Source organism: Nannospalax galili, unplaced genomic scaffold, assembly GCF_000622305.1.
Source record: "Nannospalax galili isolate Female #2095 unplaced genomic scaffold, S.galili_v1.0 scaffold161, whole genome shotgun sequence".
Taxonomy (NCBI): domain Eukaryota; kingdom Metazoa; phylum Chordata; class Mammalia; order Rodentia; family Spalacidae; genus Nannospalax; species Nannospalax galili.
The window spans coordinates 721,617-743,790 of record NW_008348586.1 but is presented as its reverse complement, the minus strand read 5'-3'; the positions used below and the strand labels follow the sequence as shown (position 1 = coordinate 743,790).

Here is a 22,174-nt window from a genome sequence, read left to right as displayed (position 1 = left end):
CCACCCATTTTTCTCAATTCTAATGCCCCTCTGCCCTAGAACAATTTTAACACACTTTTAATTTAAATAGTGAATGGCATAAAAGTGAACCAAAGATGCCTCATCTGTCATACTATTTCTTCCAAAGGAATTTAAATGGCAGTGGCAACAGGGTCCTTGAAAGAGTCAAAGGTCCCTGAGAAGGGGTAGGGACTGGTACCATGAGCAGGCATGGATTAGACCCATGTTCACCCTTAGGAGCAAACCACAAGGCAGCTTTAGGTGGAATATGAAACCACTTAGCTCCCACAGCCTGTCAGTGAGGAGAGCTCAGACCTGACAGCCCCTCCCCAAGGTTCAGGTTGCTCTGTGAAGCAGGAGTCTGGCTCATCAGGCAGAAGAGGTATCAATTTAGATACAAAGACTTCTGTCTGCCCCCAACTCAATACCAGACCCTTGGGTGGGGGTGTCTTTCTTCTTCTTTTCCCTATGCTTTTCTCAAGAGGATGTTATTGGTGATTTGTTATACATCACTGAAGCCAAGTCTTTAAATAAGTCACATAATATAACCACCACCACAGTCATTTATTAAGTGCTTGCCAGGCACTGTGCTAAAGCTTTACAGACATTGTTTCAGTTAATCCAACAACTCTGAGGTAGATATTTTCAAAATCCTTCCCCCCACACATATGATTATAGTTAAGGAAACTGAGACTCACAAGTGTCTTAGTAATCAACCAAGGTCAAACCCAGCTGGTAAGTAGCAAAGCTAGAAATGTCTAAGAAGGTATTAGACTCTAAAGCTCACGCTTTCAAACCCTATACCAGATTATTTACCCTTGAAAGTTAAAGGACACACATTCCTTCCCAAAATGAGACTAGATTTTAGGTAAGGAGGGAGAGCAGTTTTTAACTGACTTCTTGAATTAGCTCTTATACTCCTGGAGGAACAGAGAGTAGTCTGACCACTGGGTCCCTTTCTTCTGTTTCCCTACTGTTCTAGTCTTTCTCATATGAGGCCTCCCCTCCTGACACCAGACTATTCAGTACCTTGCTTCCCCCACAGCAATCCCTGGAACACAGAGGTTTGTTAAATGTGGTGACACTGAGCCAAAGACCTGAGAGAAATTAGCAGACATTTGGAAAATGCCCCTCATCCCTGAACTGCTGGACCCTAAGGCACATGTATACAGTTAGATGGAAACACAATGTTCAGTACTTCCACTCTAGGTTTCCAAGCCTGGCTCCATTTTGTAGTAGCCTCACCAACTCCTACTGTCCTTTACCTCTTTAGGTCCCTCCCCAATCCATCTCCAAGACCTCACCCATCACAGGCCCATGGGCCCAGAGGCTGCCAGTTTCTGAGCCTTTGTTCCTCCAGAAATGACCCTAAAGTGTTCATCAGGGCTCCATTCAGGATCCCATGGATCTATGAGGATTAAACAGAGCTGGCTGAATGACAAGCAGAAAGGACTACCAGAGTGGGACAAGCTGGACCAGTATATAAAGACAAAGGAATGGAAAAAGGACAGCAGACAGAACACGGGAACTAACCAGGGACAAGTCAGCATAGCTATCGGAGGTCAGAAATGAAGATGGAGAAGTAGGATGACTCCACACCTTCCTCCCACCCATGAGTCAAGCTGCCCAACACTTGCAGCTATAGAGTGTCTTCAAGGAAGAGGTCATGGTGAAAAGGCCACTGGAAAGCCTGGGCAGGAGGAAATGGAAAGATCTGTTTAGAGCAGGTGCTTTAAGATGACACCAAGAGAAATGGGCAGGAACTGGAGACCAAGCAACTGGCAATCCCCAAGGGGACGACATGCACTGAAAGCCGGGCCTCTAGAAGCCCTGGGCTACTTTCACATCCAATCCTTACCCTATCTAGATAAAAATGATCAGGGCACTGCCTGTAGCCCTTGCTAAGTTCTATACCAGATTCTGAAGGGTATAAGTAAGATTCAGAGGTATGGAACTTACCAAGGAGTGAGATAGCACCATCCCTGGTAAGTTTGTATTATGAAAGGAGACAACTCCATCTTGACCCTTGAAGAAACCTGGGATCTAAGGAACATATTAATGAAACTGAGGACTTGGTACAAATTAGTATTATCCTTGGCATTTCAAGGGACAGAGGGATAAACGGTGAGGTAACTCAGACATGGGAAGATCTAAGTTGGGTTCTCCGTTCTCCACACCTTAAGACTCAGCCTCATAGTTAGTTGTTATGCTGGCTCAGTGGTCTGGGCCAAAGAACTTGGTGTCCTCCAGAGCCATGGCTGCACTGATGTGTGGTTAAGTCAATGTTGTTGAGAACCCAGAATGAGTCTCTCCTTGGACAGCCCAGTGCTGTACCCACCCTCCTTCCCACAACAGTCTCTGACTTTGAACTGATGAGGGCTCTGCTACTCTCTTATGGTTTCCTCACCAACTACCAGAAGCTCTTGGAGTTCAGAAAGGGCCAGGTTTTCTACGCACCCCACAGTGCTAGAATGTGACAAACATTTGTCACAGGGGGACCAACAGTGTTGACTATTACAGACACTTCCCGTAACAGTAAGCACACGTCAAAAATATCCTAGTGTTATTCTTTGCCCTAGGGCTTGTATTTGACACCCATCTATCTCTATCTTTGTTGGCTCATGCCTAAAGATGTCTGTTTCTAAATTTACCTCAGGCTGGAGACTGGACCCCCAGCCTGTGAAGAAATTCAAGCTCTGCCCACACATGTGGGAACTCCAAAAGGATACTTGGCCCAGAAGACTCCGGGGGTCAGAGAGAGGGAGTGTCTCCCCACACTGGGCTGGCCCACTAGTAAGGATCCTTCCCCTTTCTGTCTCCTAACAGATTCAGATTAATGATGGCTCATTCCTAATTGTCAAATTTCTTTTCCTTCATCCTGTGTCTAATCACCAGTGACAGAAACCATTACGCAAATGAGAGCAGACGACTTCCCCCAACTGTTCGCGTTGGTAAAAACCTTGTAATTTAGAGCTCTGATTTGTAGGGGAAGCTGGTCTCCCCCAGGCATCCTGGGCATCTGCTCAACTGATGCCCAGAACAGTCCCTCCTCCTCCCCGTAACTCCAACCCCCCAGTAAATATTTGACTTCACAAAACAGTAGTTTTCATTGTACTGCTGGCATAAAAGTGAGAGCTTGCAACACAGCTGACCTCTAGACTAGCCCAAGTCTCCACCTTCCTTGGTACGTCTGTCTCGCAGGCCGGCTACAATGGGGTAAGAAATCCTGTAGCAGCAATAATTTGAGCCTGCGCAGCCCTCACCTAGGTAAGTGAACAGGCACCTAGGAATACTTCAGCCCTGATGCAGAAGTATCCCGGGACAAGCTGTGGGACCTATACTTAAAGGCACAGTGTATGCCCCAGGATCCAGAGTCCAGGCCTCTGCAACTGCTCCCAGTGCCCTTCACTTGTAAGATGGCTTCCCAGGCAGCTTCTTCATGTCTCTAGCTAGAGCCCAGAAGGGCTTGCACCCTGAAATAGATCTTCCACACCCTCTTGGGCTGAGCCTGCCTGCACACCGCCTAGTGGGTAAGGCCTGGGGATAGGAAGAAAACCAACAGTTGGGTGGAAAGGAAGGAGAAGGGGTGGGGTCTGCAGCCAAACAGCACTAGGTTTGAATCCTGATTGCCACTCATCACGTAACTCTGAGCCTCATTTCTTCATCTGTAAAGTGAAAAGCCCAACCTTTCAGGGCTGTGAGGAACAGAGATAAAAGCAACAGGAACATATTAGGGGTCTAAAAAGTTAGGGGTAACTACCATATCACTCTAGGGATCAGGACCAATCCCGTGAAGGTCCCAAAGCTAACTTCATTCCTCCCACCCAGCCACCATAGGTCAGACCTGTGTGATGCACAGGACTCTGAAGGATCAGCCAAGTGGACCCAGAGTCCCTGCTGAATATCACCCACACTTTTGAGGGTAGAGCCAGGAACACAGAGGATCTGTTGAGAACAAAAATAATCTGCCATCTTTCCGAGTGTAACTGTGGCCAAATTCACCCTCTATTTTCTTTGCTCCCTTGCTGCACTCCTCTTTCCCAAGAGATGGAGGCATGGAGTTTACTACAATCACATTTCCCAGCATTGGCTGTATTTGAAGAGCTATACTTGAGAAGGAACCAGGTCTGCACACCCATAATGCATCACAGAACCCAGAATGGGGCACTAAAATAAACACCCCTCCCCAACACACACAGGTGCGCACAAGCATACACATGCATCTCCTCAGTCCACTGGGGCAATGTAAACTGAGCTTCAGGGGTAAGAGCCGTAGCTCAGACACTGAAAGTAAACCTTTGGCAAGGAGGAAAAAAAAGTGGGAGAGAAGGGAATAAAATCAAACTTCCAGCTCAGATTTTAGAGAAAAGGACAATGGACAAAGGAGGTAAATGGACAAGATCACCACTCTGCCTAACTGCAGAGGCCCCACTCCCTCTGAACAGATGTGAATGATGGCCCTGAGAAGGGTTCCCATAAGCAGCTAATAAGAGAAAAGTAAATTCTACCTCTATGCTCTACCAGCTTCCCTACACCAAAGGTGTCATGGGACATTATGCTGGGTCTGGCAGAGGCACTGGTTTTAAGAGACAAGAGTACATTTTGCCCTTGCCCTGAGGTGGATGAAAGGTAGTGAGTTAGCTGCCTAAGCCTGACCCATTTCATCTACTCAGCCAGGAAGCTCATCAGGAGCAGGGGAAATGGCCTGGACAGGGAGGGACGTAGGGTCTGAAGGCTCTAGCCAGTCAGCCTTAGGTAGGCTACAGTGAAATCTGGCTAAGATAGAATGGCTAAAATCCGAGTTTAAAAGCTATGGGCTAAGTCAGGCAGTATCTGGGGCTCACACTGTATTGTCACATTGGACAAGATAGGCAGTAGAGAACCTTGGTAAGCACAGAGGCTGGCCAGTGTGGACACACACAGATACAAGTGTGCAAATGAGTGCACCCATGTGTACCCAAGTGTGCACACACATAAACACATATCGCGAAGTTCGTACCCCTGGAGCCTAAAGAAGCCAGAACTAGTAGAACTCCCTTAATATCTAGCACAGGGGCAAGAGCTGGTGCTGAAAGAGAAAAGCTGCATGTGCCTTTAATTTGGAACACATGCACAACCCTTGGCTCATAAGAACCAAGGTTTTGTTTCTTTCTATATATGGCTTGAGCTTGTAGGTCTCAGCTGGAACCCTATCTAATCCTCTCTCACTAGAAGGCTATCTAGGCTTCCAAAGACAGGCTTTTCCTCTCAATCTCCCCATTAGGGTCCCAGCAGCTGTTCCTAACCAGCCTGGAGCCTGACTATGCTGCAAAAATTGGCAGAAGGCAGGTTGAACTGATGGGCAGACTCACTTTGGTGCCACAGCCCAGATATAGTAGGGATACAAGAGCATCTCCATCTCCTTTCTCTCAGGCTGAGGCACCGAGGCTTCAGGAATAAGGGCTGAGAGCCAGAAGTGATGACATTAACCCAGAAGGAGGAAACATGGTACAGATACATGCATGTGCATGTATGTGTACACACACACACACACACACACACACACACACACACACACACACACACACACACACACACACACACCCTGAGGTTGACAGACAAACACACACAGACATGATGACAACCAGAAGCTGGGACTCCACACACTGAATGCAGGACTTTAGGGGGTCAAAGAGGGAAGGTGCTGGGGCACAAGAGGCAAGGGTGACATCCTTCCAAGCAGGAGTGAAGTGTCAACCACCCTGCCTTGCCTCAACACCTGCCTCCAGGGCCATGGCAAGAGTCCAGTCCATTAAGTGCAGCGTGCAATACTAGTGCTTGGAGTGTCCTGTCCTCATCAACGAAGCGGTGTGGACGGGATAGCAGTCACCTGGCAAGAGGCCCTGACCTCTGGCAGGCTAGTTGTAACGGCCTTTGATCATGGTGTTCAACAAGGGCCCCACCTGTAAAGAGACATGATGAGCCCATCAGAACGGCTATCCCCTGATTCTGAAGTAAGATTGGGTATGTCTAGAGACAATCAATGTTCAGCCAAGGACAAGGACAAAATGCTCATTTAATCTTGTAAACTCTCTAATCAACCTTCCTGAGTATCAGTTATTCTGGGGCACAGCCCTTTGGAAATCCACCTTATTTTATCTTCTGTCTTGTAATATCCTGTATTTCCAAGTAGCACCAAATAGACAAGAAAAGATCTGAGGAGCTAATAAGCCCCAAACACCTGAGAATGTGCCTGAAAAAATTTAATTGCTTCTCTATCTTCAACAAAAGGCCACCTACAATGGATCTTAGTGCTACTTCCCAACTCCACAGGCATCTCTGAAATTGAGACTAACCACAGGAAGGAGGTAAAACTACTAAAAATACAAACCTCCCTCCTTTACCCAATGGACCAGGACAGCAGTACACCTGGGTGGGAAGCAGAAATCAACACTACCTAGAGCAGCCTTGACCCAGCTGGAAATGCACAAGGAGATGCTTTATTGCATACTTCCCATTCCAAAAGAATCCTCTCAGGGGTCCCCAGATGGCACAAAAGTCCCACGGGGGACATTACTACTAGCATGGAACATATTATAATTGATCTGCCAGTCAGGCCCAGCTTTCACCAGAAAACAAGGATTTCCTAAATATGTACATAAACTATATGGAGAAAGGACAACAACTACTGAGAATGTCCCCCAACTCTGACTTACCTCTTGTGGGTTCCCCAGGGCCTCTCCAAGCATCTTCTCAATATTTCTCATGATAGCCACCTTCTGATGAGCTTTGAGAGGATATTCAATTCGCTTAGGGGTGGGAGCCCCCTACAAAGAAAGCAGCAGCTCAGGAAATGCCTTTAGCAGCAAGCTTCAGTGTTACCTCTCTAGTACGATGCTCCCTTCTAAGAAAAACAATTCAATCCTATTCCTGTCCATCTCCTTGGGAATCACTTCCAAGGAAGACCAACCACCTGATCCCAGCCAAAACCACTTACTATTCCTACTTTTTACTAGCCCACTTCCATACGGACATATACACAACACACAAATATACCAATGATATACAATATATCCAATGATAATACTCACCTTGTACCAGAAGTTCACAGTGATGGTAATCCCTCCATTTAGTAAAGACTCTATGTGGTGCCACCTATATGAAAACAAATAGGCTCCTGTTTACTTTTCAGAGACAAGGATGGAACACTAGGTACAGCCCAGTTAAGGGAACTAGAAGACAGTATCTTTATGCTCATCTCTAAAGCACAGTCGGCTGAAGGCGATGATGTTCACTTTCCAAATACCAAAGAAGTGAGTACAGTTTTCCCAGCCATAAGCTTCTCAGATTCTCTGTGGATTTATCTGAGGAATTGTCCTGCTTTTTTTTTTTTTTTTTTTTAAATTTTAGTTACTTTTATCTTATGTATGAGCGTTTCACCTGCATGTTTCTAAGTGTACAATGTGTGTGCCTGGGGTGCATGGAGGACAAAAGAGGACATCAGAGTCCCTGAAAATGGAGCTAAGGATAGGTGTTAGCCACCATGTGGGTGCTGGGAACCAAACCTGGATCTTCTGTAAGAGCAGTAAATGATCCTACCTCTGAGCCCTTTCTCCAGCCCCCTCCTTTTCCTTCCTTTTTTTAATTAAAAAAAAAAAAAAAATCTAAGCCAGGCATTGTGGTACACACCTTTAATCCCAGCAATTGAGAGGCAGAGGCAGGTAGATCTCTGTGAGTTCCAGGCCAGCCTGATCTACATAGAGAGTTCCAGGCTAGCCAAGGCTACACAGGGAGACCATGCCTCAAAAAAAAAAAAAAAAAATCCCCAAAACAAAACCCCTGTTTTTATTTTCTGTGTATGAGTGTTTTGTCTGCACGTTAAGTGCACTACATGTGTGCAATAATGGAGGCCAGAAGAGGGCAATGGATCCCTAGGAACTAGAGTTACAGATAGTTGTTAGTTGCCAGGTGGGTGCTGGGAACTAAACCTGGATCCTCTATAGGAGCAGCCAGTGCTCTTAACCACTGAGCAATCTTAGTATACTCACATCTGGATAAGCTAATCTTTACAGACAAATCCTGCTACAATTGAGAAGGGATACAGATAAAGCTTTCTGGGAATGGGAAAAGAAATGTATTCCCAAGGGGTCCCCACCCCTCATCTCCTCACCAATACATTGGGATGTAAAGAACATCACCAGGGCCAACCACTGTTTCATAACCAACCACATTTTGGAAATTGGGGAACCTTTCATAGTCAGGATTGTCAAAGTCCACCTAAAGGTCAAGAAAAAGAAAAAAGATCAGTCCAGTGCCTTGAAAAATATATTTGGAATTTATATCCAGAAGAAGATACAATGTACACTGAATACCCCCCTCTCTTAGAGAACAATTTGAGGAAGTCCATGCTTACATGCTACATGATAAAGAATGCCAGACTTCAATGCTCCTGTACTTCAGAGATCTCCTCAAAAGCCCAAGGACATGATGAGTTAGGATTCCATCACCCAAGCCCTTTCAAACTGTCTTTCCAAAACAAATACTAAACAGAAAAGACTCCTAAATGAAGTGCTAGGCAGTTTTCTCCTCAAGAAGAGATATCTCTGGCTGCCAAAATCAAGCAATATATGCTTCACTTATATCTAAATATACAGAGAGGGAAAGATATATCTCAATTTTATTTATTCATCTCCCTGTCAAAAAAAAAATAGCAGATATGACAAAAGAAAACAATTATTAAAGTCAATGGAGACATTCATATTTTGTTTGATGACACTGAATGACCAAACTAAACAACCTAAGTCCACCAACATTAAAGATGTGGTCTGCCCCCACCACCTCCAAAAATTTGCTCTATGGGCTATTTAGACTTACAAATATTTGGAGACCCCACAGGAGGCTGGAATATATGTTACGCTGTGAAATTTTTCTGTAGGCTTATTTGTAAGGCAAGGTCAGCCAGTAATGCAGCCTGACATAACACCACAGGGAAAGGCAAAGACATTCCAGATTTTGATCTCAAAAGAATTCCTAGAATCTGGAGTTCTACACCCCCTTCAGACCACATAAGCTTACCTGGCTCTGTCTGTCACATGGGTGATGGACAGGGTATGGATAGAGGCACTCAAACTGATCCGGAGGGAATAATATGCATCGTTTATGGCCTTTTATCTGAGCAAAGAAGTTCTGTTGCTCATCATAATGAGCAGGTGTTACATTTCCTGTAAGAAAGACATTTTCTTAGCCTTAGTGGCTCTACTGTACAGGTAAAATGCAGAGCCTGATGCTGACGTGAAACTCAGCCTGCCCTCCCAGCTAAGAGTTCTACATAGACTCCGAGGCAAAATCAGGAAAACTGCAATTACAACTCTTAGTAAATTCTCGTATTTTATGAGTAATAATTCTAACTCACTGGGTAAAAGTTCATCTGAGCTGGCAAAGCAAACTTCCTAAAGGATGGCTAATAGAAGCAAGAGCACCTCAAAATGACACAAGTCTAGCAGGACAATATCAACTGTGTATACCTGCACTCTTCTTGACTATGGCAAGAACTCAAGGGAAGCAAAACAGTCAGAAATGACTGGGATCAACATGCATCCATGCTCTATTCTGAGGAGTTAATCATTTTAAGTTCTCTGAGTATGTCTTGTTTGGGTAGCTCTTCTGGAGCCCACAGATCCACTCAACCGGTTCTTACTTCCCCACACCTGTGAGATGCAACACTTCTCAGAAAAACACTGGGGGGTCACTGGGGCTGCTGACTCTCAATGAGGGGAAGATTATTAAATTACTAGAGAGGGTTACATAATTAAGATACCTTATATAAAATGCCACCTTGGCCAGGCCTCGTAGTACAGGCCTGTAATCCCAGCTACTTAGGAGACTGAGGCAGGAGACAGGATCATGACAAACACACACACACAGCAATAACATAGTGAGACCTTGCTTCAAAATGAAAATGTTTTTAAAACGGCAAGTGATAGCTCAGTGGTTCAGGGCTAGGTCCTTGGTTAAATTCCCAGTGCCACGAATTTTAAAACATACATAAAAATAAAATGCTACCTTGAATTAGTTCTGTCCTAATGCATACGTTCCATCTATTCCTGTGTAACTGGGGTCACATTCATACCCTTCATACAATCTGAATTTAGAAAACATTCCCAGATGGGCATGGTGGCACATACCTGTAATCCCAGCACTCAGGAAGCTGAGGCAGAAGAACTATTGCAAGTCTGAGGCTAGCCTGGGCTACCTAGTGAGCTCAAGTCCAATCTGAGATATATAGTAAAACCCTGTCACAAACAAAACAAAACTCCCAGGCCAGCCTAGGTATGCCAAAACAGCTGCTTTCCTAATGCTAAGAGCCCACATGCCTCCTCAAAGGAGAATAGCTCTCTCATCTCTACCAGAGGCATCTGCTTCCCTGCACCCTACCACAGGAAAGGAAAGCAATGGGTTAACTCAGAATCAAGGAAACCAGAACTGAATTCTTTCTAGCAGACCAAACAATAGCTGGCTTTAAAGGGGCAGGTAAATGTTATAAAGTTACACTTCGGGAAACTGTTTTTTAACTACTGCCAGGAAAAATCCAAATCTGAGGAAACACCATTTACTAAATACCATTAGGTCTAACACAGAACTAGTGCTAGAAATAAAAATAAAAGCCCTGCCCTGCAAGTGGCATTCCTTCTCCTGAATAAAGTTAAAACACTTCCCCTTTCTATTCAAGTAAAGAAAAACAAAACAAAACCAAACCAGAAGAAACATTCATGTATTTGCTTCTGCCTGCATAAAATTCTCTAGCAGGAAATACAACACCTCTGGATAGGGATCTTGAGAAGCTGGGGGTCCTGGCAGAAGAGATTCGTGGCCAATACCTACTTCCACCCTTTGAATTTTGAACTCCATTAAACTTATTATTCATTTAAGAGACACTGTTGGATCATATTAGAAAAATAAGGTTCCCTCCTTTTCATAGGGATAAAGACCTTTTCAATACAGACAGATGCAATGGAGCACAGAGTATTTCAAAGTGGTCTCACATAGCAGCTGACAAAAAGAAAAAAAACCTTTTAAAGAGTGTATGAAACTACCTTAAATACTTAAAGTAGATGCTATCTCTTGACTAGTTATTTATAAAATGCTATCATACTCCTTTTGCAGATGAGGGAGCTGGGCTTTAAGAGTTCAATGATGTGTTCAAAGGCAAAGAACTAGTAAATGGTGGTGACAGGATTAGGAATCATGTTTGCCTGACTCCAAGACAAGCCACCTTCTGAAACGCTTCTTACCTTCCATGCCGATGAGCAGCAGGTTAGAGGTCAGTTGCCCCCAGCCACGTTTTCCCTGTTGCTTATTAATCCAGTTCCAGTTAAAACCCAAGAAGTCCATGACAATCTTCCTGCCTACAGTGTCATTGAGAGTTTGCTGCAGATACAACCTACATTCCCCAAGAAAAAAAATTTCATCAGTACATGAGAACAGTCCCTGGTATGTGACCCCTCTATACCCAGAAACACAAATCTATTACCAGCATCTCCAACAGAGAACAGCTGCAGCCATGTAAACCTTAAACAACATGGATTCTCATAGTGTATTCTTTTTCTTTGCGGGGGCGGTCTTTTTGAGACAGGGTCTCCCTGTAGCCCCAGCTATCCTGGAACTATGTAGACCAGGCTGGCCTTGAACTCAGAGATCCACCTGCCTCTGCCTCCCAAGTGCTGGGATCAAAGGTGTGCGCCACCACACCCAGTCAACCACGCCAAGCTTCTTTTTAAAGATATAATTTACTTACCCTTCTGGGACGCACTATGGACCATGTAAGAATTCAGGGTTTTACACAAAAATGCACATACACACAGAACTTTCACACAATTTCATTGTTTCTTGGACACTTATCGATAAAGCCTAGAACGATGAAGCTGCCTTCTTTCAGATTCTCAAAGTCTGACACATCTCTTTAATGGCCACCGTAGCTGGCTGTAACACTGTTTAGCAGGTGGTCCTTCCTTGTGGGAGAGTTAACTTTTTTTTTTGATGCAGAAAACTGAAATGTTTAATATACTACTATTTTTGTATTACATGGGAGAATTAACTTTTATGTCCACTAAAGACAGTCTTGCTTATTTAACTTGCTGTGACCAATGAAATGTCCACAGAGGGACTTGTATTGCTTCCAAGCATAATTTTAAGAAAGTCTATACTGTTGGGCGTGGTGGTGGATGCCTTTAATCCCAGCACTCGGGAGGCAGAGGCAGGTGGATCTCTGTGAGTTCAGGGACAGCCTGGTCTCCATAGTGAGTTCCAGGCCGGCTGGGGCTACAGGGAGACCCTGTCTCAAGGAAAAAAAAAAGTCTGTATTACTTTATCTTTCCTTCTCATATACCCAACTACAAACTCTAGATTATAGTTATTGGAACAATTTGGGTTCCAGAGTCAACAAGATGATGTGACCCATGAAAAACACGTGTAAGAGTGAGAAATAAACTCTGCTGTTTCAAGTCACTGGGCTCTGGCTTGAAGCTGAGTTTATCTTAACCGAGTCAGCCAGCTACCTGTAGCAGTCTTCTACAGCTACAGTGAGGAGACTACCTCATCTGCTGCAAACTCCAAGCTCCTAGCATACCAGAAGAAAACCACAAGTTCCTTAAAAGATATGAAAAGCCTAGACAACACACAATACATTAATAAGAGGGCAAACTTGACAAAGAAATAGAAGTAGTCCCATCCTTCAAAAGGCTCAAAGGCACTTCGTTGATTTAAATCTTAAGACTTAAAAAAAGTATTGATCAGAAATCTTAGTAAGTTGGAAAAACTAGCTATAAGGAAGCATCAAGACTCAATAAAACCTGTGGACTCTTCTATAGATTATAATATATATCTTTTTGCTTTGTGTTTTTAAATTTTAATTTATTCATTTTTATTTTATGTAAGTGTTTTACATGCATGTATCTAAGTATACCATGTGCATGCAATGCAATGCCCATGAAGGTCAGAAGAGGACATTGGATCCCCTGAAATCTGAGTTGCGAGCAGTTAGTTAGCTGCCGTGTGTATTGGAACTGAACTTAGGTCTTCGATAAGAGCAGTCAGTGCTCTTAACCACTGAGCCAGCTCTTAAGCTCCGTTTTTTTTTTTTTGGAGACAAGATCACATGTAACCCAGGCTGGCCTCAAATTTACTATATAACAGAGGCTGGCTTTGAATTCCTATTTCTCCTGTCTCCTGGGATTTCAGGTATATACTACCATGTCTGGCTATAATACTTAAAAATGTTTTTTTTTTTTTTTTTAAGTTTTTTTTTTTTTTTTTTTTGCAAGCTAAGGAGGAGGACTTTTTTGCATGTAAGAGTTCTATTCCCCAGACGTGAATGTAAACAATATTGCTATTACACATGAATAATAAATGCTCAAAATAGCTCAAAGAGGAGTCAAATACCTTTTATCCAATCAGAACAAGATGTACAAATAAAAACTTTTCCTTGAAGACTGTTTAATCACAATTAAAATACACACTGCCCTGGAATGAGTCTTCTATCATTCATACTTTAAAAAATTCATACTTAAAAATATGTTTAAGATTCACATCAGGGCTGGAGAGATGGCTGAGTGGTTAAGAGCACTGGCTGTTCTAGCAGAAGATCCAGGTTCAAATTCCAGCACCTATATGGTGGCTAACAACCATTCATAACTCCGGTTCCAGGGGATCCAGTTATGTCTTCTGGCCTCCACAGGCATTGCACGATACAGGTGCACTAACACACATGCAGGCAATACACTCATAAAAGTAATAAATAAATTTTAAAATATGCTGAAGGTTCATTTTTAATTGTGTGCACGTATGAGTGTGGGATGTATATGTGAGTACAGGTGCCCACAGAGGTCAGAGGCATCAGATTTCCCTAGAGCTGGAGTTATAGGAGGTTCTGAACTTGGGTTCTCTGTAAGGGGAACAAATGCTCTTAAACGCTGAGCCATTTCTCCAGCCCCATCATTCATACCTCGTGACACAAAATGCTCTCACTATGAGGCAAGACATTTCAACCGACTGCAGCATGTGTCATATCTTATGTTCATTCTTGGTCACAAGTTCACGTAATAGAATTGCAAACCCTAGCACCATTCGAATACATTTCTCTCCTAATGCTATGTGTGTGAGCATGCACATACATGTTGTGCTAAATATGAAGTGAATATAAGAGAAAACTCAAATCAACAAGCCTTGATAAGACATAAGAAAAGATCACACACAGGGCAGATCTTGGAACCTACTTTGGTCAAAGCCCATCAATATGACACCTGCTAAGTGTCAAGAAGAAATGAAAACCTAAAAAAATTTCCTTTTCAATTACATTTATTTATTTGTATGTATGTGTGTGTGGTACACGTCTGTGCATATACCCGGGAATATGCACATACATGCGGAGGTCAGGGAATAACTTGCAGAAGTTGGTTCTCTCCTTCCACTGTGTTAGTCTCGGGGATTAACTCAGGTGGTCAGGCTTGTTGCTAAGTACTTTTACCTACTCAGCCATCTCAGTGACCCAGAAATGAAGACATTTAAAATCTATTCATTTAGCAACATACTGCTGATAGGGCATGAGGAAGAGAACCAAGACAAGACACTACAGAGAAGCCTGGGTATGGGCACCAAGTGTGGGACAATCATTCACTATTAAGTACTCGGTGAAAGCAATTCCCTAGAGGAAATTTTGCAGTGTGGGGCTGAATATTGTCTGGGACTATATAATGCGCTAGACTTGGAATCAGGGATAAAAACAAAGAACGAGATTCACTCTGCCAAGTGTGTCTCATATCAGCAAACACCGGTACAACACAGAATATCTACAACTATTTTATTCTGATCTTCCCAAAGTGAGAGGATCCTACTATCCTTTAACCTTCAAATCGTAATAAACTATGTAACTTTTTAGCTTGCACTGTCCCCAGCAAGCACAGTATTTTACGACAAAGATTGAAAGCTGGCAATCTCTGAGTTTGCCTGACTCCCTACTTTAAGAAAAGAAAAAGTCACCCACACTTAAAAATCAAAAGTTTTAAATAAGAATCCTAATTTGGAGCTTGTCTTGAAAAATCAGACGATCTAGCAACCCTGGGCCAGTCATCTCAAATGGAAACAAGCAAAGAAACGATGTCTCATTTTGAACAGGGTATATATTCTTCCAGCCTCATTCTACTTTCCACCTGGCCAGGTTCCTGCACTTCATTTGCCTGACCCTTCAAGGCAACTGTAACTCTCATTATATAAAGAAGATACAAAATTAGATTCACAGTTCAAGGCTAATGATAGTCTCATCCCTCAAGCTAGAAAGAACCACTAAGAACTCAACGTCCTTACAAGACACAAGGGCAGAATATTCATTCTGCGTTTGGATGTCAATCTCTACTCACCCATGTCACCACACCACCAAACAAGTCCAGAGAGTAGAGGCCCTAAACCTAGAGGAAAACAGCGATCTGGCAACTTACCTCTCTTCGCCCCCTCGTTGCTGTATGTCCTGCAGTTTCTCAACAAACTCATGAAATTTCATTTCTTCCCTGCTGGACCTCGGCTTAAAGTTCTGGAAATTTGCCATCTTCTTCTCATCATAATATAAGAACTTGTGGGTGCTGGCACTGTACACGGAGAAGTCTCCGTTGCCAATATTTTCTTGCAGGTATTCAAGATCCCATTTCAGGGCAGGATACACAAGATTTGTGTCGGTCAGAACTACAGGCTCCTAAACAAAAACATCGGAAAAATCAAATGAAGGAACCTCCAAGGGGCTACTGAATTCTTTGCGTTGACGGCAAGTACTTTTCAAATTCAGAGCAATTCAGTCCAGTGCCACGAATTCTCCTTCCCGCCTCGCACATCCCACAGCCCCGCGGGTTTCGCACCCTCCCGGCCTCAGCCTCCCACCGCGCTCCCAGCAGGGCCCCTCCCCCAGGGCCCCTCCCCCAGCGGCCGCTGACCCGCCCCCCACCTCGTTCTCGATGAGCTCCTCCGCCCGGGGATCGCTCTGACTCAGGCGCGGGATGGGCCGCGTCGGAAAGCTGTAACTTCGCAGCTGGGATTCCTCCCAGACGGGGCCCAGGGCTTCAGCCTCTTCGCGGGGTTCTCCAGACCCGGAGGCCGCAACCTCCGCCGCAGTCGCCGCCATCTCCGCTCCAGGGACGGCCCCGCCGGAAGCGGAAGCTCCGCCCTTTCCGGGTGCAAACACAACGGACACCATAGAGATGAAGTGCTGGAGAGAACGGCCCCGACTCATTAAAAAGGCGGGGCGGTGGTCTGGGGACGCACCTCCTAATGGTGACCTGCTGCTCCACTCCGTTCCTGGAGGAGGGCCTAGACCTGATCTTTCTGAAAAGGGGTGATTACCTGGTCAGCCAGTCCACAGACAATACTGCCCAACCCTACACAAGAGGCAAGGAAGGAGCCAGTTTAATTTTTAAACTTTGCACTCCTGGGTGGAGGAGAAGAAACTCTAGACCCACTTAAGGAATCACTAGAAAAATGTAATAGTCACATTGATAGATCTTGGGTAAAGCTGTTCTGAAGGCCTAAGCAGAAGATAAATGGCAAATTGAATTCCTTCAAAATCAAGGGAAGGGGCTGGAGAGATGTTCAGTGGTTAAGAGTACTAGCTGCTCTTGCAGTGGACCTGGGTTTGATTCCCAGCATCCACATGGTAGCTAACAACCATCCATAACTCCAGTTCCAGGGGATCCAATGTCCTCTTCTGACCTCCATGGGCGTTGCATGACACAGGTGCACTTATATACATGCAGGCAATACACTCATATACATAAAATATGAATAAATAAATATTTTTTTAATCGAGGAAAGATCACAAGTTTGTAGTCCCAACTACTCCAGAAGTTGAAGCAGGAAGATTATTTCAGTTGAGTTCAGAGCCAGCCTGGGAACAACCACCTCTTTTTTTAAAAAAAGTAAAAATAGGGGCTGGAGAGATGACTCAGCGGTTAAGAACACTGTTCTTGGAGAAGACCCCGGTTCGAATCCCAGCACCCACAAGGCAGCTAACAACTGTCCGTAACTCCAGTTCCAGGGGCCCCCGACAGCCTCTTCTGTCCTCCATAGGCATTGTATGACATGGGTGCACTTACCTACATGAAGGCAATACATGCATACACATAAAATAAAAATAATAAATAAAATATTTTTTTAAAAGTAAAATAAAATTAAGGTTTCTTTTGTTCAGTATCATTTGATTTTTCTATGTCACCATCTCTCCTACTTAAATATATTCTTATTTAAGACAGGATCTCCTTGTAGCCACAGCTGGCCTGGAACTCACTATGTAGACCAGGCTGGCCTTGATGTCACAGAGGTCTACCCGCTTCTGCCTCCCAAGGCTGGCATTAAAGGCATGCACCACCAGCCCAATTTTAAATATATTCTGTGAGACCAATGTTCGTATTAGAGGTCAACCACAGACATCCACATTTTTCAAACAATCTATATTGGTTATAAAAGACCCTATTGATTCACTTGCTTGCTTACTAGACAGTTCTTATGGCTGGCTATGGGAGGTCAAACTCTAAAATGGATCCCAAGATGTGTACTCCATGGTGTACATACCCTGAATAAGCCTTTCCCCTTAAATGACAGCAGGACTTGTTACTATAATGGGGTATTGTTCCTGTAATTGTTACATTATGTGGTAAAGATATAGGTAAACTGCCCAATCAGTTAACTTTGAGATAAATAAAATGGAGATTTATCATGGGCGGGGCTGGCATTATCATTCTAGCCTTTTAAATCTGGGCCTAGTGGTCAGAGACAGAAGTCTAGGAGATTTGAAGCCATAGCACATACTGTCCTATTTGTCTTGAAGGATCAAACTGCCATGTGTCAGGGAATAACAGGTGGGTTTTTTTGTTTTATTTTTTTAAAGATTTGTTTTTATTTTATGTGTATGAGTGTTTTGCCTGCATGAATCTAAGTGTTCCTACCATGTGTATGCAGTGCCCACAGAGGCCAGAAGAGGGGCATCAGATACCCTAGAACTGGAGTTACAAGCAGTTGTGAGTTGCCATGTGAGTGATGGGAACTGAACTTGAGTCCTCTGCAAGAACAGCAAATGGTCTTAGCTTGAACTATCTCTCCACCCCTGACAGGTGAATTCTTCGAAGCCATGAAAGATTCTTGGCTGACAACTAATGAGAAAGTGGGAATATGGTCCTAGAAACACAAGTAACTGAGTGCTGCCAATAGCTACCATGCTTGGAAAATGACATAGAGTATCAGGTCACCCCATGAACACCTTGATTTCAGATTGGTGAGACCTTGAACTATGGACCCAGTGAACTGTGGACTCAACTAAGTGGTTCCTGTACTTGTGGGAAATGTGATATAATAAGTTGGTATTGTTTGGGGGGAGATTTATTATTTGTTTAAACAAATTTTTTTAAGTGTGTGAGTGTTTTGCCTGCATTACTAAATGCACCTGTGTGTGCAATGCCCATGTAGGCCAGAAGAGGGCATTGGATCACCTGGAACTGGAGTTAAGGACAACTGTTAGCCAACATGTAGGTGCTGGGAACCAAACCGGGGTCCTATGCAAGAGCAGCCAGTGCTCTTAATTGCTGTGCCATCTCACCATCTCTCCAACCCTGTTTAAACAAACTTTAACTTATTATGCAGCAAAAGAAATCAATACATTTGTCTTAACTATATAATTATGCCACAAAGTAACTATGATACAACTAACTGATAACAGGCTTATCTCTGTGGAGGGGTTTGGGGTTGGGAATGGCAATCAAGGCTTTAGTTTTATCTGAAGTGTTTTCATCTTAACAAATAATTTATAATCTTGGAAATTAAAAATAAATAAAATTTAGAGACTCAGATTACTAAAATCAGAATGAATGAAGAGACATAATACTGATTTTAAAAGTATAAAAAAAGAATATATAAGAATACTATGAACAACTGTGAGTCAACATCAGAGAGTCTAGATCAAATGGAAGAATTCCTAGAAAAGCACACACAATCATAGCTGATTCAAGAAGAAATAGAAAAATCTGACTAGCCCTATAACCAAATTGAATTAGAAATAAAAAAAGGCATTAAGGAAAAGCCTAGGGTTTTTAATGATGAGGTGGTCAGAAGACAATATGTGAGATCTTTGAGGGCAGAAAGTCTGGGCCTTGAGTGGGTGGGCAGCTGGTAGCCAGCGGTGATGACATTCTACTTAAAGCACCAGTAAGACTGCTGATTTGGGTGATGGAAATTGCTGGAAAAAAAAAAAAAAAAAAAAGACGAGCCTAGACGAAATAGATTCATTGATGAACCCTAACAAACATTTAAAGCAGAATGATAATCCTTCACAAACACAAGAGGAAGAAATACTTCCCAATTCATTCTATGAGGCCAGCATGACCCCATATATCAAAATGAAATAAAGACATTTCAAGAAAAACAGACCAATATCCCTTATGAATATGCATACACAAATCTCCAACAAAACACTAGCAAACCAAATCCAGGGTCCTAATACCATCACTAAATGGTATTAGGAATGCAATGTTGTTTCAACATTTGAAATACCAATGTAATATATCTTACTAAGAGAAGAAAAAAATATCATCTCAATATTCACAGTGGACATTTTTGGCAAAAATTAACACGTTTTCATGATAAAAGTAGAATTCCAAAGGATAGGGCTAGAGAGATGGCTCAGTGGTTAAGAGCACTGACTGCTCTTATAGAGGACTCAGGTTCAATTCCCAGAACTCACATGGTGGCTAGGAACCATCCTTAACTCCAGTTCCAGGGGAATCTGACACCCTCTTCTGACCTCTGAGGCATTGCATGACATGGGTATACTCACATACATGCAGGCAATACACTCATCTACATAAAATAAAAATAATAAATAAAATATTAAAAAAGAAAAAAAAAGAATTCCAAAGGACATCATCAAGGAAGTAAAAAGATTCCTTTAATCCCAGAGCTGGGGAGGAGGAGATAGGCGGATGTCTGTGAATTCCAGGCCAACCTAGTTTACATAGTGAATTCTAGGCCAGCCAGAGCTACATAGTGAGGCCTTGTCTCAAACAAACAAACAAACAAACAAACAAAAAGATATCCTGTGTCCCTGCAGTTCTATTCTTAGAGCATTATCTGAGAGAACTGAAAATATATATCCAAACTTGGTATGATGGTATAACCCTACAATCCCAGCACACAGCAGCACTCAGTAGGTCAAGGCAGGAGGAGCTCAACTTTGAGGCCATTCTGGGGCTACAGAGTGAATTCCAGGTCAGCCCAAGTTATAGAGTGAGACCCTGCCTCAAGAAGCAAGCAAACTGGACTGAAGAAACAGCTCAGCAGTTAAGAACACTGACTGCTCTTGCAGAGGACCTAGGTTTGATTCCCAGCACCCACATGGTGGTTAACAACCATCTGTAACTTCAGTTCCAGGGGACCTAACACCCTCTTCTGACCTATACAGGCATTGCCTAACACAAGCACTTAGATACATGCAGGCAATACACTCATACACATAAATTAAAAATAATAAATAAAATAAAAAAGAAGCAAGCAAACAATAAAACCAAAGAGCAAAACTCAGTAAAACAAGAATAAGAAAATACACAAATATATACATCTACATAAAAATTTTGTACAAAAGTGTTTATAGTACTACTCATAATAGCCAAAAAGTGGAAACAACCCAAGTGTTCATTAACTGATAAATGTATAAAGTGTTGTATATCCAAGCTGGGCATGATGGTGCATGCCTTTAGTCCCAGCACTCCAGAGGCAGAGGCAGGTGGATCTCTGCAAGTTCAAGGCCAGCTTGGTCTACATAGTGAGTTCCAGGCCAGCTGGGGCTACAGGGAGACCCTGTCTCAAAAAGACCAAAAAATAAAAATAAAAAAGTGTTATATATCCATACAATAGGCTATCATTTAGCTATAGGAAGTATTAATACATACAACACAGATTAACTTTGAAAATCTCATACTAAGTGAAGACAGACACAAAAGCCACATATTTTATGATTCCATTTATATAAAATGTAAAGAATAGGCCAATCCATAGAAACAGAAAGCAGATTAGTGGCTGCCAATCTGTAGAAATAGAGGAAATGTGCTAATTGGTATGTAATTTCTCTGGGGAGTGAGGAAACATTTTAGAATTGGATAGTGGTGGGGGCTGGAGAGACGGCACAGCTGATAAGAGCACTGGCTACTCTTTCAGAGGACCAGGGTTCAGTTCCCAGCACCCACATGACAGCTAACATCCATCAATAATTCTAGTTCCAGAGGATCCTATACACTCTTCTGGCCTCCATGGGCATTGATTGCATGACATGGGTGCACTTACACACATGCAGGTAATACACTCAATACACATAAAAATATAAAATAAATAGAACTAGATAATGGTGATGATTGCATAACTTTGTAATGTAAATGGAAAATCACTTCATTATACACTTTTTTTGAGACAGAGTCTCATCTAGCCCATATAGCTTAGGTTGGCCTTGGACACCCAATTTTTCTGCGCTGTCACCTCCCAAGTACTGGGATTGTGATAGACTTGCAATTTATATATTGAATAGTACACATCTGTTTTTAGCACTCTGGTATATATTTGAGAATAGATTTTTGTTCCAATGATTATGCCCTAAAAGTTGATGCAAATAAGTACATATTTATAATGTGTAAGTTATTCAAACCCCACTTTGTGTAAATAAAATGAAAACAATATTGTACAAACATGTCTCTCATTCTACTGAGTTAGAGTTTGTGGCCTGTTTGAAATCGGTTTCTCCTGGCAAATTGGAGGCTTTGGTTTGTTTCTGAAAAGCCCCCACTGGTGATAGGTTTAGTTTTTCATTTGTTGGGTTAAGGTGACTGGAGACATTTAGAAACTGAAACTAAGGTGTCAACTCAAGGCTTATTTGTGAATTGCCGGGGAGCATCTAAGCAAGGAGATAAACCAATTTGGAGAAAGGATCTAACAAAACCAAGCTAAATTTTAATAAGTTTGCTGGGCGTGGTGTCGCACGACTTTAGTCCCAGCACTCTCAGGAGGCAGAGGCAGGAGAATCTCTGTGAGTTCAAATCCAGCCTGGCCTATATAGTGAGTTCCAGGCTAGCTGGGACTACAGGAAGACCCTGTCTCAAAAAGACCAAAAATAAATAAATAAATAAAT

At 42.9% G+C, this 22,174-nt stretch overlaps 1 protein-coding gene and 1 non-coding gene across 2 annotated transcripts; one reads left to right on the top strand and one right to left on the bottom strand.

The window, feature by feature from the left end:
- Positions 1-545: 545 nt before the first annotated feature.
- On the bottom strand, positions 546-16,185 carry Hif1an (hypoxia inducible factor 1 subunit alpha inhibitor). The gene is made up of 8 exons (XM_008845557.2): positions 15,965-16,185; positions 15,468-15,718; positions 11,271-11,419; positions 9,055-9,200; positions 8,150-8,256; positions 7,071-7,134; positions 6,696-6,806; positions 546-5,942 (listed from the first exon to the last, which is right to left on the bottom strand). Exons 1-8 carry the CDS (start codon positions 16,139-16,141, stop codon positions 5,898-5,900), a joined length of 1,050 nt encoding a protein of 349 aa, XP_008843779.1. The 5' UTR covers positions 16,142-16,185; the 3' UTR covers positions 546-5,897.
- Positions 16,186-19,180: 2,995 nt separating this feature from the next.
- Positions 19,181-19,241, top strand: LOC115072454. Its single transcript, XR_003851511.1, has one exon. It is a non-coding gene; the product is annotated as a small nucleolar RNA SNORD104 (small nucleolar RNA).
- The last annotated feature ends 2,933 nt before the right edge of the window (positions 19,242-22,174 follow it).